We start from the raw sequence: 23,025 nt of genomic DNA on the forward strand, positions 1-23,025 counted from the left end.
ACTGACTGACTGTAGTCTCTCCTGAAGGCTTCTGGAGCCTAATCGTAGAATATACTGAAGTATTTTAGCCGCATGTCATAAGGGGCAGACTGAACATTTCTGCTCAAGTTCAAGACCTCTCTGTGATCCTACATTGAATATAGATTCATGGTTTACCATTCAGCTAGAACATAAAATCTTAAAATCATGAAAGGATTAGGTGGCAAACAGCACATAAAAGACCGGTTTGATACCATGCCTCGATGTTGACATTGCTGAGCCACTAGTTGCCATCTTATGGCAACTCTTGTGGTGCAACAAGTGTTGACTCCACAGTCATTGGCATTTAGTACTAATATACTCACAAGGAATTTAGTGATTATTTACAAGTCAACTGTGAACTATGAGACTGCTTGGGTTTAACACTAAACAGAACTTGGCAGCACTCTTAAGTGCAGAGCACATTGACATATTTAAATTGTACACCATTGTGGTTCTGATGATGAATGGCTGAGGATGATATGGTGGTTGGTTAACTGTCGTCTTGTCTCCAGGGTCTGATGGCATCTTTTTCCCATTTTGACCAATAGAAGGCCTTTAATCATTTTAGAATCTGTGGAGTTAGGAAGAACTGCGCTCTAGGCTACATCTCTAAGTCAGTATTTTGCAATGTTTTGAGAGAGCTTTACAACTACTTCATGGCACCCTTTAATTGGACAAAACTTCGTCCATGCTCTATTTTGCTCCAAAGGCAGTGCAGTTCCTGCAGGACACTACAGATTTTTCTGAATTATTTATTCAATGAATTCGCTGAAATTGATGTAGAATTATATTCTCACTTTTGGATGGTGAAGCACATGAGATGTAATTAGGGTTTGGGAACTGTTAGTCACAGTAAGTGAAGCAACTTATTCCACTATGGAGTTCCTCCTTCAGTCTGTTTAGGTGTGATGAAGTAATGTTAATGCCTCCATCAATAAGGTGCTGTTATATGGTCTGTAGGTTTCTCCCCCAGTGAGAGGACACTTCAGTATGTGGAGGTTATGGCATACAGTACTACACAGCCTGTGAGAGAGATGACGTTAGTGAAGCAACCAATGTACCATCTGATCTGGCGGCTGAGGGACAAATGTGGCAATAGTTTTAAGATCCTGGAGTTTGCCTGACCATTGAAATGATCTGTTAGATAGGACATTTTAATTCATTATCAGGGTGGCTGCCTCACCATTTTCTTTCCTCAGTGAATAGTCAGTCACAGTCTGGTATTTTGTTGTACTGTCATTTTATTTTTATTTAATAATGAATTTTAGGAAATTATTAGAGGGTTTTTATTTATAGTATGACTGAGACTGCAAAAGTGAGAGGGAAAGGGGTAGAGCAGATAAGTTTGGGAGTTTAATCTTTAAGGTGCAGTTTTAAAGATTTTATCTGCAGCCATCTCAAAATCTTACAGTAACGGCACTCATGAGCTCATGAGCCTTTTGTGAGAGTCATCAGCCATTTGAGTGATTGAGTGCAGCCCACAATGAATTGCTCTTTTGTGCCAATCTTTTCATATCAGAGTAATGCTTACATACTATGTCCTCAATTATATGTTGGATGTATTCCAATCTCTGTCTTCCTATACAGTTTTTATCCCTTATCTCTCCATTTAGTACCATGTAAGTTGTTCCCTGATGTCTTAACATATTTCATATTGTTCTGTCTCTTCTGTCAGTGTTTTCTGTATGTTCGTTTCTTCACTAATTTTGTGAAGAATCTCCTGATTCACTATTTTATCTGTCCACCTAATTTTCAACATCTTTTTAATGCCCCAGGCTCTTCAATTCTCTTCTATTTACACCCTACAGTACTGTCCTCCACACATATATTTTCAGAATTTTCTTCCTCAACTTAAGGTTGATGTTTGATATTAGCAGAATTCTCTTGTCCTGGAAAGCCCAGTTTACCTTGCTGATCTGCATTTATGTCCTCCTTCCTTGGTCCATTATGTTGTTTCACTTCCAAGGTGGTGGGAATTCCTGAACTTCATCCATGTCATGCTCACCAATTTGAGAAGTTTATCACCAATCTCATTTCTGCTACTCCTCATTACTTTTGTCTTTCTTTGGCTTAGTTTCAATCCATTTTCTGCATTCATTAGTCTGTTCATTCAATTCAGCATATCCCGTAATTATGACTTTCACTGTGGATAGCAATATCATCAGCGAATTTTTATCATTGATATCCTTTCAATCGGAATTTTAATGTTGTGCTTGAAGTTTTCTTACATTTCTGTCATTGTTTCATCAATATGCAGTTTAAACAGTAGGGTTGAAAGACCACATTTCAATCTTAGAACTTTTTTAATCCAAGCACTTTCTTCTTGGTCTTCCATTCTTATTTTTTCCCTCTTGGTTCTGGTACATTTCTTACCTAAAGAAATTAAGGCAATAACTGGCATGCATAAATTCAAAACTGCAGTGAGTGACTACTTGCTACAGAATTGCTACTATAGTGTTGATGAATTTTTATCTACAATGTGAATATGTGAAAAATTTAAATAGTTTATACAATTAAGGCCCAAACAAGAATTGTGTACATGTAGATTTATCTGTGTATTATATGTGGTCTATTACATATATGCGTGTGTCTGTATAATCAAGGCCAAAAGTATGAAATGTGTGCGTGTAAAACTTATTTGTGAAATGTTATTCCCATATATTAGAGTTATATTGCTATATACTGAAAACCATACAACAGTTTTTTTCTGTTAAACTTTATTGCAAATTATTTGACTTGTGCCATCTCTAATGACCTCGTTGTCGACGGGACATTAAACACTAATCTCCTCCTCCTATTTGACTTGTTCTATATCATTATGTACCCCTGTACAATGTATGATTCACAGGACCAATAAATATACAATACAATACAATACAATACAATACAATACAATACATCTTTCCATATAGCTTGACCCTTTTTTTCTCAAAATGTTGAACATCTTGCACCACTTTACATTGTTGAAAACTTTTTCCAGATAAACAAATCACATAAATTTATCTTAAATTTTTGTATTCTTCCTTCCATTATCAGTCACAATGTCAGAACTGGCACACTGGTGCCCTTATCTTTCCAAAAGCCAATCAGATTGTCATCTGACAGCTCGTTTGTTTTCTTTCCCTTCATCTGTATGTTATGTTTGTTAGCAAGTTGACCAGCTAAGGTGATTGTGCTATCGTTCTATAGTTCTTGACTTATATGGGTATGCTGTCTACATGACTGTGTGGATGGTATTTTTCAGAAAGTGTATAGTGTCATCGATTCCACACACCAACTTAAATAGTTGTTTGGTTACCACTTCCCTCAACCATTTCAGAAGTTCTGTAGTTATGTTATCTGTTCCTTGTGCCTTATTTGATAACAAGTCTTTCAAAGCTCTGTGAAACACCTACTCTAATTCTAGATCTCTTCTCTCTTCCCTGTTGACTCCTGTTTCTTCTTCTGCCACTTCATCAGAGAAGTTATCCCCCTCGTAGAGGACTTCAGTGTACTGTTGCCACTTCTTTGCTCTCCCCCTGTGATTAACTTTTGAATTCTCATTACTTTGTTGATGTTAAGGCCCTGGTTTAATTTCATCAAAGGTTCCTTTGATTTTACTCTATGCTGAATCAGTCCTTCTGATGGCCATTTCTTTTTTGATTCTTTCACATTTTTCTTGTAGCCATTTTACCTTGACTTCCCTGCACTTCCTGTTTATTTCATTCTCAAGTGACTTAAATTTCTGTAGTCCTGAATTTCCCTTATCATTTTGGTACATCCTTCATTTATCAGTCAACTGAAGTAGATCATCTTTTATCCAAAGTTCCCTCACAGTTACCTTCATTGTACCTATGTTTGTCTGTCCCAACTTCTGTGATTGCTCATTTCAGATAAGTCCACTCCTCTTTAAGTGAACTACCTACTTAGCTATTCATTGCTGCAGTCTCTATCCTCGGAGACTTCAAATGCATCTCACAATTCCTTAGTGCTTCAGATTCCAGTTTTTTGCACACTGATTCTTCCGGATGAGTCTCTTAAACTTCAGCCTACTCCTTATCAGTACAAAATTGTGATCAGAGTCTGTATTTGCTTCTGGGTATACCTTACAATCCACTATCTGATACTGGAATCTCTGTCTAACTATGATGGAACCCAATCAATTCTTTTCTCATGGTTGCCATCACTTTGCTGTCTCTTCATGAAAATCGGAATGGGGGGACTAATTCATTATCTTTTGCCAATGGAGAGATCATCATATCATGATGACACTTTTTCAGTTAGAAGTCACATATCCTATGGATTACATTAATGGAGAGCTTTTCACTGCCTTCTGCATCCTCAAGCCATTGATATTTGCTTACTCTTCCACATTTTAGGGTGTTTTCCTACTCTAAGGACAAAAGGTTGTTCTGAGACTGTGTGTGCTCCTCCGCCCTCTTTGACAAGTCCATTGGCAGAACAAGAGTGACTCCTTATACTGGAAGCCTTTGGCTGCTGTTTGTGGTAATTTTTATCCAAAATTTAAACAGTGGTTGTGTTCAAGCCTTGAACTCAGAACATTTTGATTACAAGTCAGAGACTCCATCCCTAGAACTTGTGTCATCCTAGCTATACTCTAAAACATTTCTTCAGCTGAGCCATTTCTCCTGACAGCGTGCCTTATTTTACTTGCACTGCTGCTACTACTAGTAGAATTGTAACCCCCTTATCACAATTACTGCCGCAATCAATTTGTCATTAATGGATAATAACACACAAAGGAAGGAATAACGTTTGTGTTATTTGAAAGTTAGGTATACTATAAAAATAACAACTGCTTTGCAGTACATGTATGAATTTTGTTGTGAAGAATCAGACACAATTTGAAAATGTTAGTAACATTCACAAATATGACACAGGGAACAAATGTAGTCTTTACTTTCCACAATTTAACTTTGCTCTTAGACAGAAATAATCAGATGGAATTTGGCTTGTCAAAAGTAGATGAACTGTGCTGATTACCTTCTACTATTCAATCATTACTTTTGGACAATGAATATTCCTGGTTTAACATTTTAAAGAACATAGTTCTTATATAGGAAAACAGTGATTTCTCATATTAAAACAGTGATCTGTAATTATTATAAATAAATTATAAGCAGTCTTGATCACTTAACTTTATTTAATGGTGACTCGTTTTGATCTTTTTATCAGATTGTTTCCGGACCTTGAATGTCTGCAGTACACCACCAGCCACAAACAAGAGTCTTTTGGCTGAAAGCTTACTTGTTTAACAGTCTCTTTGTTGTGACTATCTGCAGCTCAGCGTCTCCACTATACGGTGAGTAGCAATTTATCCTTTTCAATTATTGATAAAATTATTTAATTAAATAGATAAAAAAATCTACTCACCAAATGGCAGCAGAACACGCACATAAAAGACTGTTCCGATTGGCAAACTTTTGGAACCAGTGGCTCCTTTTCAGGCAGAAGGGTTGAAGAGGAAGGAAGAAGGGTGAAGGAGAAGGCCTGGAGAGATCTAGAGAAAGGGATAGAGTTTGGGAAAGTCACCCAGAACCGCGGGTCAGGTGAGACTCACTGTCTGGGATGAGAAGGAAGTCTTTCCTTCCCATCCTGTACGGTAAGTCTCCCCTGATCTGTGGTTCTGGGTGATTTTCCCAAAATCTACCCCTTTTTCCTAGACCTCTCCAGTTCTTTTCCTTCACCCTTCTTCCTTCCCCTTCAACCCTCCTGCCTGAAAAGGAGCCACTGGCTCCAAAAGCTTGCCAAACAGAACAATCTTTTATGTATGTGTTCTGCTGGAGTTTGGTGAGTAAATTTTTTATCTATCTAATCAAATAATTTTATCAATAATTGAAAAGGGTTGATTGCTACTCACCATATAGTGGAGATGCTGAGCTGCAGATAGGCACAACAAAGAGACTGTTAAACAAGCAAGCTTTTGGCCCCCCCTTCTTGTTAATTAGACAGTACACACATAAGCAAACACAAACACATGACCCCTGTATCTGGTTGCCAAGGTTAAGTCTTGCCTCGGCATCCAGAAAAACTGGTCATGTTTGTTTGAGTAGCATATGCCTCTGTGTGTGTGTGTGTGTGTGTGTGTGTGTGTGTGTGTGTGTGTGTGTGTGTGTGTGTGTGTGTGTGTTTAATTTGAGGAAAGACATTCAGCTGAAAGCTTTCTTGTTTAACAGTTTTTTTGTTGTGCTTAGCTGCAATTCAGTATTTCTGCTGTATGGTGATTGGCAATCTATTCTTTTCGTGATATTGTCATTATTCCAGCCTGGATTTTCTATTGTTTAACTTGAGAACAAAATTTATGAGAATATGTATGGAGCTCAACACTGACTCAAGGACCGTGCAAAGGCCAAAAAAGAACAGACTAGCACATGGGATGCAGTGTTGCAGAAAGATACCAAAAAATAAATGGGCAGCTAAGATGAAAAATGCGTTTTTTCTGTAGAATACTTGAGAAAAGAATTACATGGAAACTAGAATGTACAAGATGATAGGACATGGGGTTACGGCATCAGGAAATAACTTTTTGATACCGGGGAAAATCGTATAGGGCAAAAATTGTATTGAGAGAGAAAAAATAAAATATGGGGAACAAAAATGGAAAATGTTGGGTATATATTCTTTTCTGTCGTGAAAGTACTGGTACAAGAGAGGAAATTGTAGTGAATTGGATCCATATCAAACCAGCTTGGAGGGTGGGAATCTCCAAAATGAAACTGCACTTGAAATTAGAAAACATATTTAATTATTAAACATATTTAACTGGTTGAAGGAAATGTGCCTACTCAGATATTAAGTATGAAATTGCCCAGGATGTGTAACAACAGACAACAGTATAGTTGAAAATAAGAGAAATTAGAAACATCAATGGGGCTGTTAAGTCATATGTTAGAAAATAGTAGGTAGAACAGTTTTTAGCCTGTCACTTCGATCGGTTAGCTCTGTGGTGTGGTACAAACCTGTTTTTCACTTACCTGTCAGGAACATTGCCATTTGTGTCAGGAAATCTGTGTTTTATTCTATATTTATTTCCTATTTCTACTATTGAAACTAAACAATTGTTTTTTGGTTCTGCTGACTTCTGTATTCCCATTGTTTGCATGTAATACTGAGACACTTTTGGTATTTGGGAGTCTATTGTAAATTAGCTTTTGTTGTGCTGTGGTTGCTATTTGCTGTATTCAATAATGAACTCCTCTTAGTACACTGTTTGTCAGATGTGTATTTTGATCTTCTTTGGGCCCATGTTATGTAGCTATAAGTACTGAAACATTTCATTTGAGAAAACTGTAAAATTACAAGCAGAGATTTAAAATTGAAATTTGCCTGTTTACAGTATTTTGCTTCATGAAGGTAGGTATTGGCCAGCCACTCTTTCTCCTTATAATTTTACAGTTTTTGCTTGTAATATTTTGTCTTTTAACTTTTTGTAATAGTGTGTTTTGGACTCTGAGTGTTAGAAGGCAAGCTGTCTTAAACAGTTACTGAAAGAGAAACTGTGGAGTTGAAAAATAAATAACAGAAGAAACAGATGTTATATCTGGTTATTTATGTATTATTGTGGGGGTGGTAGTGCTTCTTCCATGTAATGTAGAAAGTTTTTGAAATTTCCAAGAGCTATTCATTTTCATTTATTTATTTTTTTTTGTTTGTGTATCTGTCAGCACATCTGTTGCTCCTTTTCAGCAGTTGGTAAGTAGAACCATATTTTATATCACTTTTGAGAGTGACAGCTATTCCAATGTGGGTGGATCAGGTTTATTCCCTGTCTTGTTGCTAAGGTGAATGCTTGGACGGTTCGTATGATTAAGCCATGGCTGAATTCCTGCCCTATCCTCACCTTGTCCTATACTATTTTGTTAATGTTGTATATTCGTTTAGTATTTCTGTAAAGTTTCTGGAACGTCCAATACTATTTTACTAAATGGTTTATGGACAAATAGATAATTAAAATAAAATAAAATAATCTTATGTTGTTAGTATTAATTTTAGAGCTACGTATATTGAAATTAACTTTCATATAAATTTCAGTGCAGATTGCCTTGTGCCATATGTCCAGTTATTATCGTTAATATCTGATGATAAAGATGTGAAAGAATATCTTGAGAGAAGGCTACGAAGAGCCCAAGAAAGAAGTAGAAGGCATGGCTCTTCAAATACAAATGTATCTGCAACTGTTACAACAGAAGATTTGCCACAGGTACTTTTATTTGTGTTTAAACTATTTGTATAAGGTACAAAAGTTGCTGCTAGATGTGGAAGTTATATAAATTTTTATCTGTTCCTTATTCTTGGAATTGTGGGTATTTTTTGTGTGATACAGTAGTTCCTAGTGGTTGTGTTAATTTATGGGAAAGTGACATTAGCAGTCATGAGCATGCAGAGTAGTCCATAAATGGTGTCTCTGGAGAAACATCAATAATTATGAAAGGTTGTTGTACACTAGAACTGACTAGATAATCTCCTACAAGCATGTATCAGTTTTTTTTAGGTTTTGAATAACTATTTCACATTGATATGCACAGGCAGGTGGCCTTTATAAAAATCTACATTCCGTTGTTGATATATATTTTATGTTTTTCTGTAAGTGTGTGGTGTATTGACTGGTAATTACTAAACCAACCACAATAAATAATTTTTATTTGTATGGTGTTACTGTTACATGCAATATTGTCAAAAGTCTGTAGTATCAAAAATTGGCTGTCATTTTATATCCACATTTTTACTTGACACTTACTTTAAATAATTAATGTTCTTCTCAATGTATTGTGTGTATCACATGAGTCACAGAATGGCTGCAAATGAATGAAGCAATAAAGCACAAAATTGCAGTATTATTAAGGTCCTCAAGAATAAGAACATTAGCCTTTGAAGTGTTACACAAGTTACAGGAGATGGGATGCCAGCAGTGTTATTTGCTGGTGATTTGAAGCTGTAGGATTATAACGAGGAACTAGTGCAGTAGCATTAAGATATTTAGGGAAAAGTTGTGCAAGATTATGGCCTACAATTTAATGCAAATAGACACGTGATGTGAAGCAGCTGAAAACAGTACATAGCTTAAAGTACATGGGGACTTAATAGAAGAAAATGAAAAGAATGACATGGATAAGTGAATGTGCAAGGAAAGTTGGTAGCTTTATGAGAAGCATGAAAGGAATGTGGAACAAAAATGTGTCCAGAAAAGTAAGAGTGATACAGCAAACATATATGCTAGTTTTGTTGTACAGATTAGAAGAATGGTTCATGAAGTAAAGGGGAAAAAAGGAAGTGCGAACAAGTGAAATGAAGTTATTTAAAAGTCAGATACAAGTAAAAAAAAAGTGGGAAAGATGGGAACTGAAAATTTTGGAGAGATAACACATGAGGAACGCCTACAAGAGAAGATTGAGGAAAAATTGAGTATAATGATATGATATTGGCCACAACCTGCATCAGAAAAAAAGCCCCCCCCCCCCTCACACACACACACACACACACACACACACACACACACACACACACACACACACACACACACACACACACACACACACACACACTCACACACACGTGACTGCCATCTCCAGCAGATTGAACAGAATGTCATTTTAAGTGACTATGGTAAGGGTCTGTGTTGAGTGAAGTTTGTGTGAGGAGAAAGGAGGTGGAAAAGGCCAGAAGAAGAGTGTGTGGATGTAGAGGAGAGCTCTACGTGGCTCACAGTGAAATGAAGGAATGAATAAATTGGAGGGGGCAGAGCAAAGGAAGTGAGAGACAGAGAGGAGAGAGTATTAACTGTAAAATGAGTGAAGTAGTGGGGAGCAAGGGTGGGTGTACTTGGGGGGGCAGGGGATAACAGAGATTGAACTCAGAACAACTTAGGATCAAATGATGTTTTGTAATAACAGTTCCCATACATTTAAGTATTGAAGCAGAGTATGTTTCGCTCAGTAGCGTGTTCTGCCACTGGGTGTTCTGCTCGTGGCCACTGCGGTTGTGGCCATTTGTTTGGATGAAAAGCTGGTTAGCGGTTATACCCTCTTGCTGTGCAGAAGTGGAGAAGTTATAACACAGCTGTTATATGACGTAACTGTTTCACAGGCCAGCTGGGGTGGCCGAGTGGTTCTAGGCGATTCAGTCTGGAACCGCGCAAACACTACGGTCGCAGGTTCGAATCCTGCCTCGGGCATGGATGTGTGTGATGTCCTTAGGTTAGTTAAGTTTAAGTAGTTCTAAGTTCTAGGGGACTGATAACCTCAGCTGTTAAGTCCCATAGTGCTCAGAGCCATTTGAACTGTTTCACAGTTCCTCCCCCCCCCCCCCTCCCTCCCCCTTCAACACCAGCTCCTCTGAGTTACATACATGGGAATTGTTATTACAACACAACTTTAGTTCAGGATTCCTTCTGGCCTCCAAATCTGCCAATCCCAGTCTCACTGTCACCACCAACACTGCCCCTATTTCTTCCTCTGTACTTATTGTACACCCAGTCTCCCTCTTTCCCCCCATCCAATCCATCACTGTGTGCCCACACACAGCTCCATCTGCCTGTGCCAAGGCAAACATGCCCAATTCTGCTTTCCTATTTTGTTCCCTTGCTACTTCTCCCTCCCAACTGTCAGCCACCCTTACCTAAACCCCTCCCTTCCCCTACCTGCCTCTTTTATCCTCTTGCCAACTCTATCTGAATCAAGTCTTTCACGCCAGTTGAATTGCAGTGATGGTGCATTGAAGTAATGGTATTCTACCCACAATTCTCCATTAACACTTTTAAAATGAGATTATATTGGGAGGTAAGTTGGATTTTATTAAGAGAGAGACCCTTTTTTTAATTGGAATATCGCTGATGCCTCCTTCCCACAGCTCCATTTTCAAACAATGAAAAATAATTATTTACATTTCTGCAGATGAAAACATAATTTGAAAGCACTACATTTTAAATGGTCTCCAGTGTCAGTGGGCTATCATTCCATTTTCTTATTGTGTCTATTTATATGTTTCAGTTAACATACTGGATGTAAATGATAATTGTTTACATCATATCACTGTGGTGTAGAGGAAGTTGATACAAAGAGTTTGATGGACACTTGTTGTTCTTCAAGTTTATGAAACTACCACAAATTGACCTATGGAAATCATCTAAACTACAGCGCACATCCCACTCTCTTCATGCAAACTATAGGTCCTCGAGAAAGAATGAACCAAACCATTTTGTACTAATTTTAATGTAGTTTAAGTTATTACTGGGATAGGTTTTCGCTAGAGGTAATTTTGTTAAGCTATGCAAGAAAATGTTTAAAAGTTACCTTCAATGTAGCCCCCCCCCCCCCCCCCCCCCCCCCCGCCCTCCCCAAACACACACAAACCTGTCAGAATCTGTAACATGTTGTTCGTGGCAGTTCTTCCCACCATTGTATAAAAATTTGTGAGTACTCGAATTGTTTGATATATTTGACCTTTTCTGGTCTTCATTGAATGGGTTATTATGCCACTGCCTTAGCTATTTTATTAACATCATTAATTCAAACTCTCCTGTGGCCACCATGATAGAAGGGAGACTTCTGTAAATGTTGCGCAAAAGTAACTAAATTTACAATTTGATTTAAACTTAACCTTTATAAACTGAGTAGTTTCATAGTAAGAAGCCCAGACAAATAAAACGATTGATCTGTTAATTTTATACTGTTAAAATTTTATGCTTGTAAAGTTCACGAAACTTTGAGGTAAAATTTACACTAACATCAGTTCCACAATTTGTAAATACACAAGAAAAGTGATGTCATAGTAATAATCCAGTCACTAAAGACTGAAGGGGGTCAGACATGAGAAATAATTCATGTAGTGGTATAACAGAGTGCTGTGGACAATATACTAAAATTTCTGACTGGTAAGAGGTGAGTGTGGAAACAGGGGGGGAGGGAGGGGGGTGGTACATTTAGAGAATTGTTTTCCTTGAACAATTTCAAAATAGCGGTCTCTAGCAAAAATGTACCCCAGCTCAAAATTAAACTGCATCAAATTTCTTACAAAAAAGGCAGTGTTCATTTTTCTATAGGACCCATAGTTGCGCGGAAAAAGAGAGAGAGAGAGAGAGAGAGAGAGAGAGAGAGAGAGAGAGAGAGAGAGAGAATATTAAAAATCACCCATGATGCACATGCACTATAGCTTGTGTGGTTTTTGTGTTCCAACTTGTGGTAGTTTCCCAACTTGATGGACCACACGTTTCCTGTATCAAATTGCTCATCTTGACTTCCTCTGGACATCTGTGGTACATTGTAAAGAATTGTTATTGATGCTGTGTATATTCAAATGCCATGTGACCCAATATTCTAGCATCTTAGCATCATATTTCTCAGTGTGCTGCATAATGTGTGAAATAATATTGTCACAATGTGATATGTTTGAGGAATGACAAATTTTCTGTATGTCAATAGATCCGGAATCGCCTAATGAAAGAACTGGTAAGAGGCTCTAATGAGGGAAAAGCAGCTGCGAAAGCTCAAAGTGATGCCCAGGCAAAAGTACGACACCCAACGTATCATGTACCTGTGATGATTGATTGCAAGGCAAAGAGACCAAATATGAATATGGATTTTGTTACTGATACGGGTCCATCATCTTTAGTTGGAGCTTTAGGTACAACAGATTGATAGAGAGAGAGTGCTGATGGTTTGTGTGTGTGTGTGTGTGTGTGTGTGTGTGTGTGTGTGTTTTAGTGTTAGCCAAATGGTATGTATTTTAATGAATGTGTATAAAACACATTTACCTCATAGTTTTTTAGCACTAGTGTTAGACTATGTTGACGAGCATCCAACTTCATCACGATCAAATTTAGAAAATTTCAAACATCTCCTGTAAATAATTATTATTGCAACATGTGAAGATATGCTCAAGCATGTATAGGAAGGTACTCAGTAGCTCAATCTCTAGAATTGTTGCTATAATGTTGTCTGGTGCGACAGCACCAGCTCTCATTATACTCAGTGTTTCAAACTATGGAAAATCCAGGATGGAATATAACAATATTTTTCTCAGTGTTTGTGGTACATTACTGAGAAGATACACAGTTGAGCTCAAACATAATGAAGAATCTTGAACAGAATGACCTCCTCAATGCCAACCAGCATGGTTTTCGATAACATCAATCATGCGACACTCAACTTGCACTTTTTTCAAATGGCATACTGAAAGCTTTGGATCAAGGCAACCAGGAAGGTGCAGTGTTTCTTGATTTTTGAAAAGCATTTGATTCAGTACTGCATATAAGCTTATTGTCAAAAGTACGATTGTATGGAGTATCGAGTTAAATTTGTGACTGGATGGAGGACCTTGTGGTAGGGAGGACACAGCATGTTCTTTTGGATGAAAATTCATCATCAAATGTAGAAGTAACTCTGGGTGTGCCCCAGGGAATTGTGTTGGGATCCTGCTGTTCATGTTGTATATTAATAACCTTGCAGACAATATTAATGTTAAAATCAGGTTTTTTGGAGATGACAAAGTTATCTATAATGAAGTAATATCTGAGAGAAGCTGCATAAATATTCAGTCAGATCTTGATAAGATTTCAACATGTTGCAGAGACTGGCATCTTACTCTAAATATTCAGAAATGTAAAACTGTGCACTTGACAAAATGAAAAAAAAATGTGGTATCCTGTGATCAACTCGTACAAATATCTGGGTGTAACACTTAGCAGGGATATGAAATGGAATGAATGATCACATAGGTTCAGTTGTGGGTAAAACAGGTGGTAGACTTTGGTTTATTGATAGAATACTGGTGCCGTCTACCAAGGAAATTGCTTACAGATCACTCATGCGACCCATCCTAGATATTGCTCAAGTGTGTGGGACCCATACCAGACAGGATTATCAGAGGATATTGAATGCATACAGAGAAGCGAAGCACAAATGGTCACAGGTTTGTTTAATCCAGGGGAGAGTGCCACAGAGGTACTGAAGGAACTGAAATAACAGACTCTTGAAGACAGACATAAACTATCCCGAGAAAGTTTATTAACAGAGTTTCAAGAACTGGTTTTAAATGACAACTCTAGGGATACACTGCAACCCCCTACCTATCGTTCACACAGGGATTGTGTGGATAAGATTAGGATACTTACTGCACCCACAGAGGCATTCAGTCAGTCATTCTTCCCATGCTCCATACGTGAAAGGAACAGGAAGAAATCCTAATAACGGGTACAATGGGATGTACCCTTTGCCATGCACCTCATGGTGGTTTGCAGAGCATAGATGTAGATGTTCATGTAGCAAGCAGGGAAGCAAATCAATTAGGTTATTAAGCACAGTAATAACTGCTATCACTTGTGGTCAAAATTTTACTTGTTGTGTTTATAAAGTAATGAAACCCAATTTTTTAAAAATATAAGTAATAGGAAGTAATAGGAATTTATTTGTATGCAGATTCTTAGTTTTGAGCTGAATGCTATGAGGAAAGGAGTAAGAAAGGACGAAGAGAAAGCATGAGAGAATCAAAGTTACAAATCAGAGAAATAATTGCTTTATTCTACAGTTTAATGGTACAAAACCTCAGTATAAACAATATTTTCTGTAAATTCGCTAAATATCTGTGCTTGCTTTGTTCACAAATATAAAAATTCAAGCCAGCGAAAGACTGAACTCTACTTGTAACATATAACTGACTGTGCTTAAAAACTAATTGTCTTAATAATATCCCAACTTTCTTTGAATGTTTGTCCCTGTGACTTATTAATGGTAACAGCAAATGTGGGAACAATGTTCTTTGAAACTGAAAAGGTAAAGCAGAACCTGAATAAGACATATAAGCTTGTGGAATCAAAATTCACTTAAACTGTGTGTGTCTTCTTAAATCTAGGCAGTGAGTAGCATTATTGTATAAAAATGTGGCACACATTCTGTTTCCATTAATTAATCCTTCTCCCATACTTATTTTCTAATAAGATCAACAATGCAGTTAATTTTAATTGTAATTTGTGTGGTGGTAAACCACTTAGACAGAGAATTCAAAACAGCTGCTGGATAGTAATGATTAACTTCATAGTCATTATCATAAATTATTTTATCATAGCTGTAATAAATTTTTGCTTTACTGCCATAGCATTGAGTATATCATTTTTGTTTAAGGCACAGTCTTTTGTTTTTGGTGCTAGATTAACTGATTTTAACATGGTTTGTGATAAAATGTTTTCTGCAAAATTGCCATAAATATTGTTAACAATATTACTTTGATCACCATGTAGTGTCTGTGGTAATTTAATAATATTGTCACCAAACTGTCAAAATTTCCTTGCTTCGTAGTTACCAATTTGTTTAAAAATGTCCACAAACTCTACTTTTTGTGGCAAAGCTCCCATATTTTGAGTTAAAGTAACATGATGAAATTTATGAAACTCATTCCAGTTTGTAATGCAGTTTGCAAGCAAAATTGCAGATGATCCATGTGGAACAACAGGTAAGATTTGTCGAAAATTACTGCTCAAAACAAGTTTTACATCCAAAACTTTAATGTGTATAACACTCATCTGTATACAGATCTTTAAATAATCTGTCTATAAGTTTCAATACTTGAGATGGACACATGGAAACTTGCTCAATAAGAATCAATGAAAGTGAGCAGTCACTGTTTGATTTGTATTGAATTTTCCAAAATTGGACTGGACACACATTGTGGCGCAAGGCTCTACCTCTAACTGGAAGAACTGAAGCCGCACCATTAAAGGCTGTTGCAATGCAACAAAAATTCAGTGAATTTAATTTATGGATAATTTCAGTTTCTATGAATGTTTACCACAACCTGCATTAGCAGTTAAGCAAACCACATTTGAGCTGGTGTAATGGTACTGAACTTAAGAAATAACATAATCAATTACAGTATGCTGTTAACAGTTTTCTCTTTCATAAAATTCATTAAATTGTAACTCTTCATTGATTGGATCTAAAATACCTACTTCAGGAAATTCTGGCATTAATGTTCGAATAGGTAACCAATTAATCAACATGCCAGATAATGACCATTCAAAATATCATCAATTTCTAATAGTGCTCTGGTGTAAGAAATTTCTTCATTGAATTCCTGTAAGAAATCTTCACAAAAACATACTAAATTCAAGCCACAATGCTTAAGTATCTGCTGGTATGTTCAATGTACAAATTAACTCAGATAAATGATTCATTTCCTTTGGCAAATTAAATTCATTTGCTTCATTTAAAAATTCGTGTCATTTATTGTCATTTGAAGCAATACTATGGTGTGGCGTGCTGCAGTAAATGTGCTGTAAACAATTCCATTTTAATTTATATCATCTTAAAATGATTTAGGGCCACAGATGTGGAATAACAGTAAATGTAAATGAAAAAGTTATACTTCCCGTGCAGTTACTACATATATGTGTGTGTAATAATTTTAACACCACAACATACTCTTTTCTTCCATTTCTTTCAGCATCTTCCTAAACATAGTGCAAAGAAATATGTGTAGTGGTAAACATTCACTGATGGATAGATTTCATTTAATGCAAGGAATGCTGATATTTTTTTTCACATTTTCAACTTCATGCTGTTCTTGCCCTACTCTGAAGTACACATTTTGTCTAGGTAGTAAATGAATATCAAACCTAATAATAGTATGTGACGGAAATGCTTTGGAAATTCATAAATATGCCATACCACTTCAGTTGATCCAACTTAATGACCATTCACAAAATTACTCACTACATCAATCTGATCTTCATTCCCATCTGTTCTATCATTGCCTACTTCTACAGTTGCACTATCTAATCTTTTGTGTATGTATGTATAAAGGTATTTAACACTCATAACTGTAGTGAAAACTTCAATGTTCACATGGAAATCAAATTTAGCAACTAAATGTGGATTGTGTGGTACAATGTAATAATTATAAAGTGATTTTCCTTGAAAATTGATGCTAACACTGTTATCATGCTGTCTGTACAATGGGTATCCATTAACTGATTGTCATGTGACCTTACATAAAATGTAGGGATTTTTTATGCATTTGCAATTTCTCATATCCACAGAATTTTTAATAATTTTACCCCATGGTCCATGCATCATGTGTTCCGCAATATATTCGTATTGTTTATAGTGTGTTTGAATAACTGCAATTCCTGCACATACAAATTTATCAATATCACAAATGTTTACTGTTGTATTGATTTCACATAAAGTGATTAAAATATGGGCAAGTGGCAACCATCCTTTTTTTTTTTTTTTTTTTTAATTTGAGTTGTGTTAATGATTGTCTGTTTCATCATTACTGCATCAGTTAGTTCTGTTAATTTAACTTCGAATTTCTTGATGGGAATTAGCAGATTCGTGTAGATCAATGTTGTTAATAATTTCAGGTCATTTAGCATTGCAACTCATTGTTACAAATAATGTCTCCTGAAATGTTGAGCAGTGGGAATTGCATCCAAATAATTTTGGTACATATTTTTGGGGAACTTGTAAGGTGATGGGTAATAATCCAATGGTCATTATGAAAAAGACACTTAAATTGTCTGTGCAAAACTATTTTTGCAGTCAACAAGAAAGTGAGGGAGAACATACTGAGCAAAATTTTCAGTCTGCAGTCCACATTACCCTTTGTGTGCACTGAAAGAAAATGTTGTTACTTGCTAATTGCTCAGTGGGTTCAGAAACTCTCTCTGTAAAGAAAAGTTTTAACTGACCGATATGTTCCGTAGAAGTTTACACACACAAAATATAATAATATTCTCACATAGAAGAAGGTGTAATTTGATGAATGACAAACAATAACTTCACTTAACGGAGGTTTGGCTCTGAGCACTATGGGACTCAACTGCTGTGGTCATTAGTCCCCTAGAACTTAGAACTACTTAAACCTAACTAACCTAAGGACATCACACACATCCATGCCTGAGGCAGGATTCGAACCTGCGACCGTAGCAGTCGCACGGTTCCGGACTGCGCGCCTAGAACCGCGAGACCACCGCGGCCGGCGAACGGAGGTTTATTCAGCACTTGCACATACAAAAGTGCGGAGTGAACTGCCTTCGACCAGAACACACACAGTATATATACAGTTACAGAACATTCCAGTACAATGATTCTTAACATTTGTGGCTACTTCTAGAATGTACTAGAATAGAATATAGAAATTAAAATTTTACAGTCAAGGTGAGTTTTGAACTCACGGCACTCCATGCAACAGTCCAGCATCACAACCACCACACCACAGTGACCACTCCACTCAGCTTCTTCTACGACATTGCTCCCTCCTTAAGAGAACAGCATCTCGGTGTTACATCCTCCTAGTCCCTGGAAGAGTTATCACTCCTGCATACTCTGACTCCCGATGACTGATGCTTACCCTGTCAGTGATCTTCTTAGAACTTCTTTTGCCACTATGGCCTTCATCACCTATCCGCTTGTCGCCTTTCACTGGAGCTTCGAATTTACTCTGGGTTGCAGGATCCTTATAGGGCTTCATTTGAATGTCGTGGACCGTATCTCTGATCTTTCGTCGTCTTTTGTTGGGGTTGAAATCTTCAGTTTCGTAAGTAGCATCAGACAACTGTCTTACAACCTTATAAGGTCCAAAGTAGCGCGTGAGGAGCTTCTCAGAGAGACCAACCTTTCGAACAGGAGTGAAGATCCAGACGAGGTCACCAGGCTGGTAGACAACAGGGTGGTGGCTCGCATCATACCTTCGGCGATCGTTTTCCTGAGCCTGTAGCATGCAGAGTTGAGCCAACTGCCAAGGTTCCTCAGCTCTAGTTAACACCTGGCTGATGTTGTCGTCCACGTCATCAGGATGTAACAGAAACACAGTGTCCATCGTCATAGTTGCTTCAAGCCCATGCACCATGAAAAACGGCATAAATCCTGTGGTGTCTTGTTTGGCAGTGTTGTAGGCAAACGTCACGAAAGGTAGCACCTCATCCCAGTTGCTCTGCTCAACATTGACAAACATTGATAGCATGTCAGCTAAGGTCTTATTAAGGCGTTCAGTAAGCCCGTTAGTTTGCGGATGGTAGGCAGTCGTTACGTGATGAGTAATGTTGCACTGGTGGTTTCTCTCTTTCACAAGATTCGATTGGAAAAACTTTTCCTCGATTCGTAATTAACAACTTTGGGGCACTTTGTTTTAATACAGTGCCTTCCATGATGAATTTGGCTACCTCGGATGCATAAGCTGTTTTCACAGCTTTTGTAATGGCATAGCATGTCACATAATCAGTGGAAACACCAATCCATCTATTATCACTAGCAGACATCGGAAATTGTCCAAGGAGATCAATTCTAACACAGTGGAAAGGCGTTTCGGCTGGTGGAATTAGTATAAGTTTTCTGAGGTTTCTGAGGAACTGCCTTTCTCCTCTGGCACTCTCGACAGTGCGACACACAGTGATGGACACTTCTAAATAAAACTGGCCAGAAAAATCTCTTGCGGATTCCATTGTGTGTGTCTTAATAAATCCTAAATGTCCGGCCTCAGGTGTGTCATTGAATTTCTGTAGAACATCTAAGCACATGTGTATAGCAATCACTGGTAGCCACCTCTTTCCAAACAGATCAAAGTTTTTCTTGCAAAGTTATCCATTAGCTACCTTAAATTGTCCTTTCACATCCTCTGACCGATTTAAGGCAAGCATGATTTGAGATATCTTGGTGGCGTCCTTTTGCTTAGCAGAGAGCTCCTTGAGTGCAGCGAGGCAGTCACTATCTTCTTCAAAGTCTTGATGGTCTTGCACAGTGTTTCTTCAGAGACAGTCGGCATCTTGGTGTTTTCTTCCACGTTTGTACACTATGGTAATGTCATACTCTTGAAGATGTAATGCCCACCTGGCAAGTCGTCCTGTTGGATCTTTAAGACCTGTCAACCAACAGAGTGAGTGATGGTCTGTAACAACTGTGAATGGCCTTCCATAGAGATACTGTCGAAATTTGCACATGGCCCTGATCACAACAAGGCATTCTGTTTCTGTAGTTGAGTAGTTTCTCTCGGCTTTTGTAAGTGACCTAGGAGCATAGGCTATAACCTTTTCTTTCCATCAGAAATTTGCACCAGAAGAGCACTGATCCCATACCCACTGGCATCTGTGTGTAGTTTTGTAGGTGCTCTCTCATCATACAGAGGAAGTACAGTGTCAGTCGTCAGAGCTTTTCGCAGCACATCGAAAGAATCTTGTTGCGCACCACCCCAGATAAATTTAGCATCAGCTTTTAACAACTCTTGGAGTGGCCTGGCTTTGATACAAAAGTCTTTGATAAAAGGATGGTAATAAGAACATAATCCAAGGAAGCTTCTCACATCTCTAATACGTTTAGGAATAGGAAATTCTGTTATAGATGTCACCTTTTCTGGGCCTTGCTGCACATCTTCGTTTGACACAAGGTGTCCAAGTATTTTGATTTCTTTTGCTACAAAGAGACACTTTCTTGGATTAAGTTTCAGTCCGTCTTGTTGGAGACACTTAAGAATGGCCCTCAGTCTTTTTGTGTGTTCATCAAATGTGTCTGAGAACACTATGTCCTCTAAATAACAAAGACACACAGTCCACTTCTGGTGACTTAGAAGATTATCCATTATCCGTTCAAAAGTTGGTGATTCATTACACAAACCGAAAGGCATTACCTTAAACTCATACAGGCCCTCAGGGGTGATGAATGCAGTTTTCTCATGATCAGCCTCATCTACTTTGATTTGCCTGTGTCCCGAGAACATGTCCATGGTTGAAAAAAACTTAGCCCCCTTCAGACAATCTAGTGTATTCTCAATTCATGGGAAAGGGTAAACATCCTTTTTAGTTATCCTATTAAGCTTCCTGTAATCAACACAAAAGTGCCAACTGCCATCCTCCTTCCTAACAAGAACCACTGGTGGTGATGATGGGCTCTGCGAAGGCTGAATGATGTTATTCTTCATCATTTTCCCTACCTCGTCGCGAATTATTCTATGTTCCATTGCTGACACACCGTATGCTCTCTGGCTTATTGGTTGATGGTCTTCAGTGCTAATCTGGTGCTTCACCGTCGATTTGTCTAATTCTGTTCTTCACCTGTGGATTGAAGCATTCAGAGAACTCTTGAAGAAATACCTTCTGAACTTCCTCTCTCACTATCTGATGAAGAACACTTGTGAAATCAGGTTCTTCCTCCATCAGAGACATCAATACGACAGTTGGAAGCCGTTCAAACTTCTTGTGTGTAATTATTTTTTTATGCATTGTCTTGATATACTGGCACCATTTTAAGAAGTCGTCTGCTGTCGAAACCTCCTTCAACAGTAGGGTTAGATACATGTCCTCAGCAACACCCTTCATGAGATGTGCAACCTTATCTTTCTCCTTCATTCTAGGATGCACTATTTTATGCAGCTCCAAGACATCTTGAATGTAGGATGCTGTAGTTTCTCCTGGACACTGTGCCCTGCACTTTAATTTATCTTCAGCCTTGTACTTCTGTCATTGTGTGTCACCGAAATACTTGCGTAGTTCCACCTGGAATACTTCCCAGCTTGTGAACTTCTCCTCGTTGTTCTCATACCATTGTTTGGCAGTGACCTCCAAGTAGAAAAATACGTTGGCCAAACACACAGTGTCATCCCATTCATTAAATTTGGCTAAACGCTCATATACCCTCACCATTTGTTTGGATCTTCGCCATTGTCATCAGAGAACCCAGAAGGATGTCTCATATGGTGGCACACAGCTGCTGTCATCGTAATGTCCTCTTCTTGTTCTGTCTCCGATAGATTGCGATCCGTTAAACGTGGCTCGAACTCAGTTTCTTGCCACGTAAACGTCGGCTCTGGCGCGGTCTGATGGGAGCCACTGTGCCATTGATAATGTGAACTATTGGGAGCACTGTGCTGTCAATAATGGGCGCTATCAGAAGTTCCAATATGCGGTGCCTCCACCAGAATAATGTCATGTAGAAGAAGGTGTAATTCGATGAATGACAAACACTAACTTCTCTTAATGGAGGTTTATTCAGCACTTGCACATACAAGAGTACGGAGCAGACTGCCTCTGGCCAGAGCACATACAGTATATATACAATTACAGAACGTTCCAGTACAATGATTATTGACATTTGTGGATACTTCTAGAATGTACTTGAATAAAATATAGAATTTAAAATTTTACTGTCAAGATGAGTTTTGAACTCACTACCCTCCATGCAACAGTCCAGCATCACAACCACCACACCAAAGTGACTGCGCCCCTCAGCCTCTTCTGCGACAATATCCCTAATAATTATAATGTCCCTAATAATAATAATAATAATAATAATAATAATAATAATAATAATACCACCACAGATTATTGCAGACTTTGCAAACAGCAAATAGAAACAGTACATCACATCACAAGCGGATGTACAATACTAGCAAATACAGAATACCCCAGAAGACATGACAATGTAGCAAAAATAATACATCAACAACTTGCCATACAACATAAACTAATAAAAAAACACGTTCCCACATACAAGTATGCACCACAAAATGTACTGGAGAATGATGAATACAAATTATACTGGAACAGAACCATTATAACAGATAAAACAACACCACATAACAAACCTGGCATCATACCCACCAATAAAAAGAGGAAATTAACTCAACTAATCGAAATATCCATACCCAATACAACAAATATACAGAAGAAAACAGGAGAAAAAATTGAAAAATACATCCAGCTGTCTGAGGAAGTCAAAGACATGTGGCATCAGGACAAAGTTGACATCATACCAATTATACTATCAACTACAGGAGTCATACCACACAATATCCACCAGTACATCAACGCAATACAGCTACATCCAAACGTATATATACAACTACAGAAATCTGTAATTATTGATACATGTTCAATTACCCGAAAGTTCCTAAATGCAATGTAACATATATCGTACAGTTAAAAGGAAGTCACACTTGATCAAGGTCCGTGTCACTTTCCATTTTTAACCAGACATAACGTCTGAGACAGGAAAGAGAAATAATAATAATAATAATAATAATAGT

General features: G+C 37.7%; 1 protein-coding gene across 2 annotated transcripts in view; it reads left to right on the forward strand.

The window, feature by feature from the left end:
• Positions 1-23,025, forward strand: part of LOC126281536 (gamma-tubulin complex component 2-like) — a 189,084-nt gene that overhangs the window by 12,616 nt on the left and 153,443 nt on the right. For both annotated transcript variants that reach the window (XM_049980587.1, XM_049980586.1), the window contains exons 3-4: positions 8,053-8,221; positions 12,438-12,639. In XM_049980587.1, coding sequence (XP_049836544.1) covers positions 8,053-8,221; positions 12,438-12,639 — 371 coding nt within the window. The remainder of the gene's footprint in view (positions 1-8,052; positions 8,222-12,437; positions 12,640-23,025) is intronic.

The sequence above is a fragment of the Schistocerca gregaria genome, chromosome 7, assembly GCF_023897955.1.
Source record: "Schistocerca gregaria isolate iqSchGreg1 chromosome 7, iqSchGreg1.2, whole genome shotgun sequence".
Taxonomy (NCBI): Eukaryota; Metazoa; Arthropoda; class Insecta; order Orthoptera; family Acrididae; genus Schistocerca; species Schistocerca gregaria.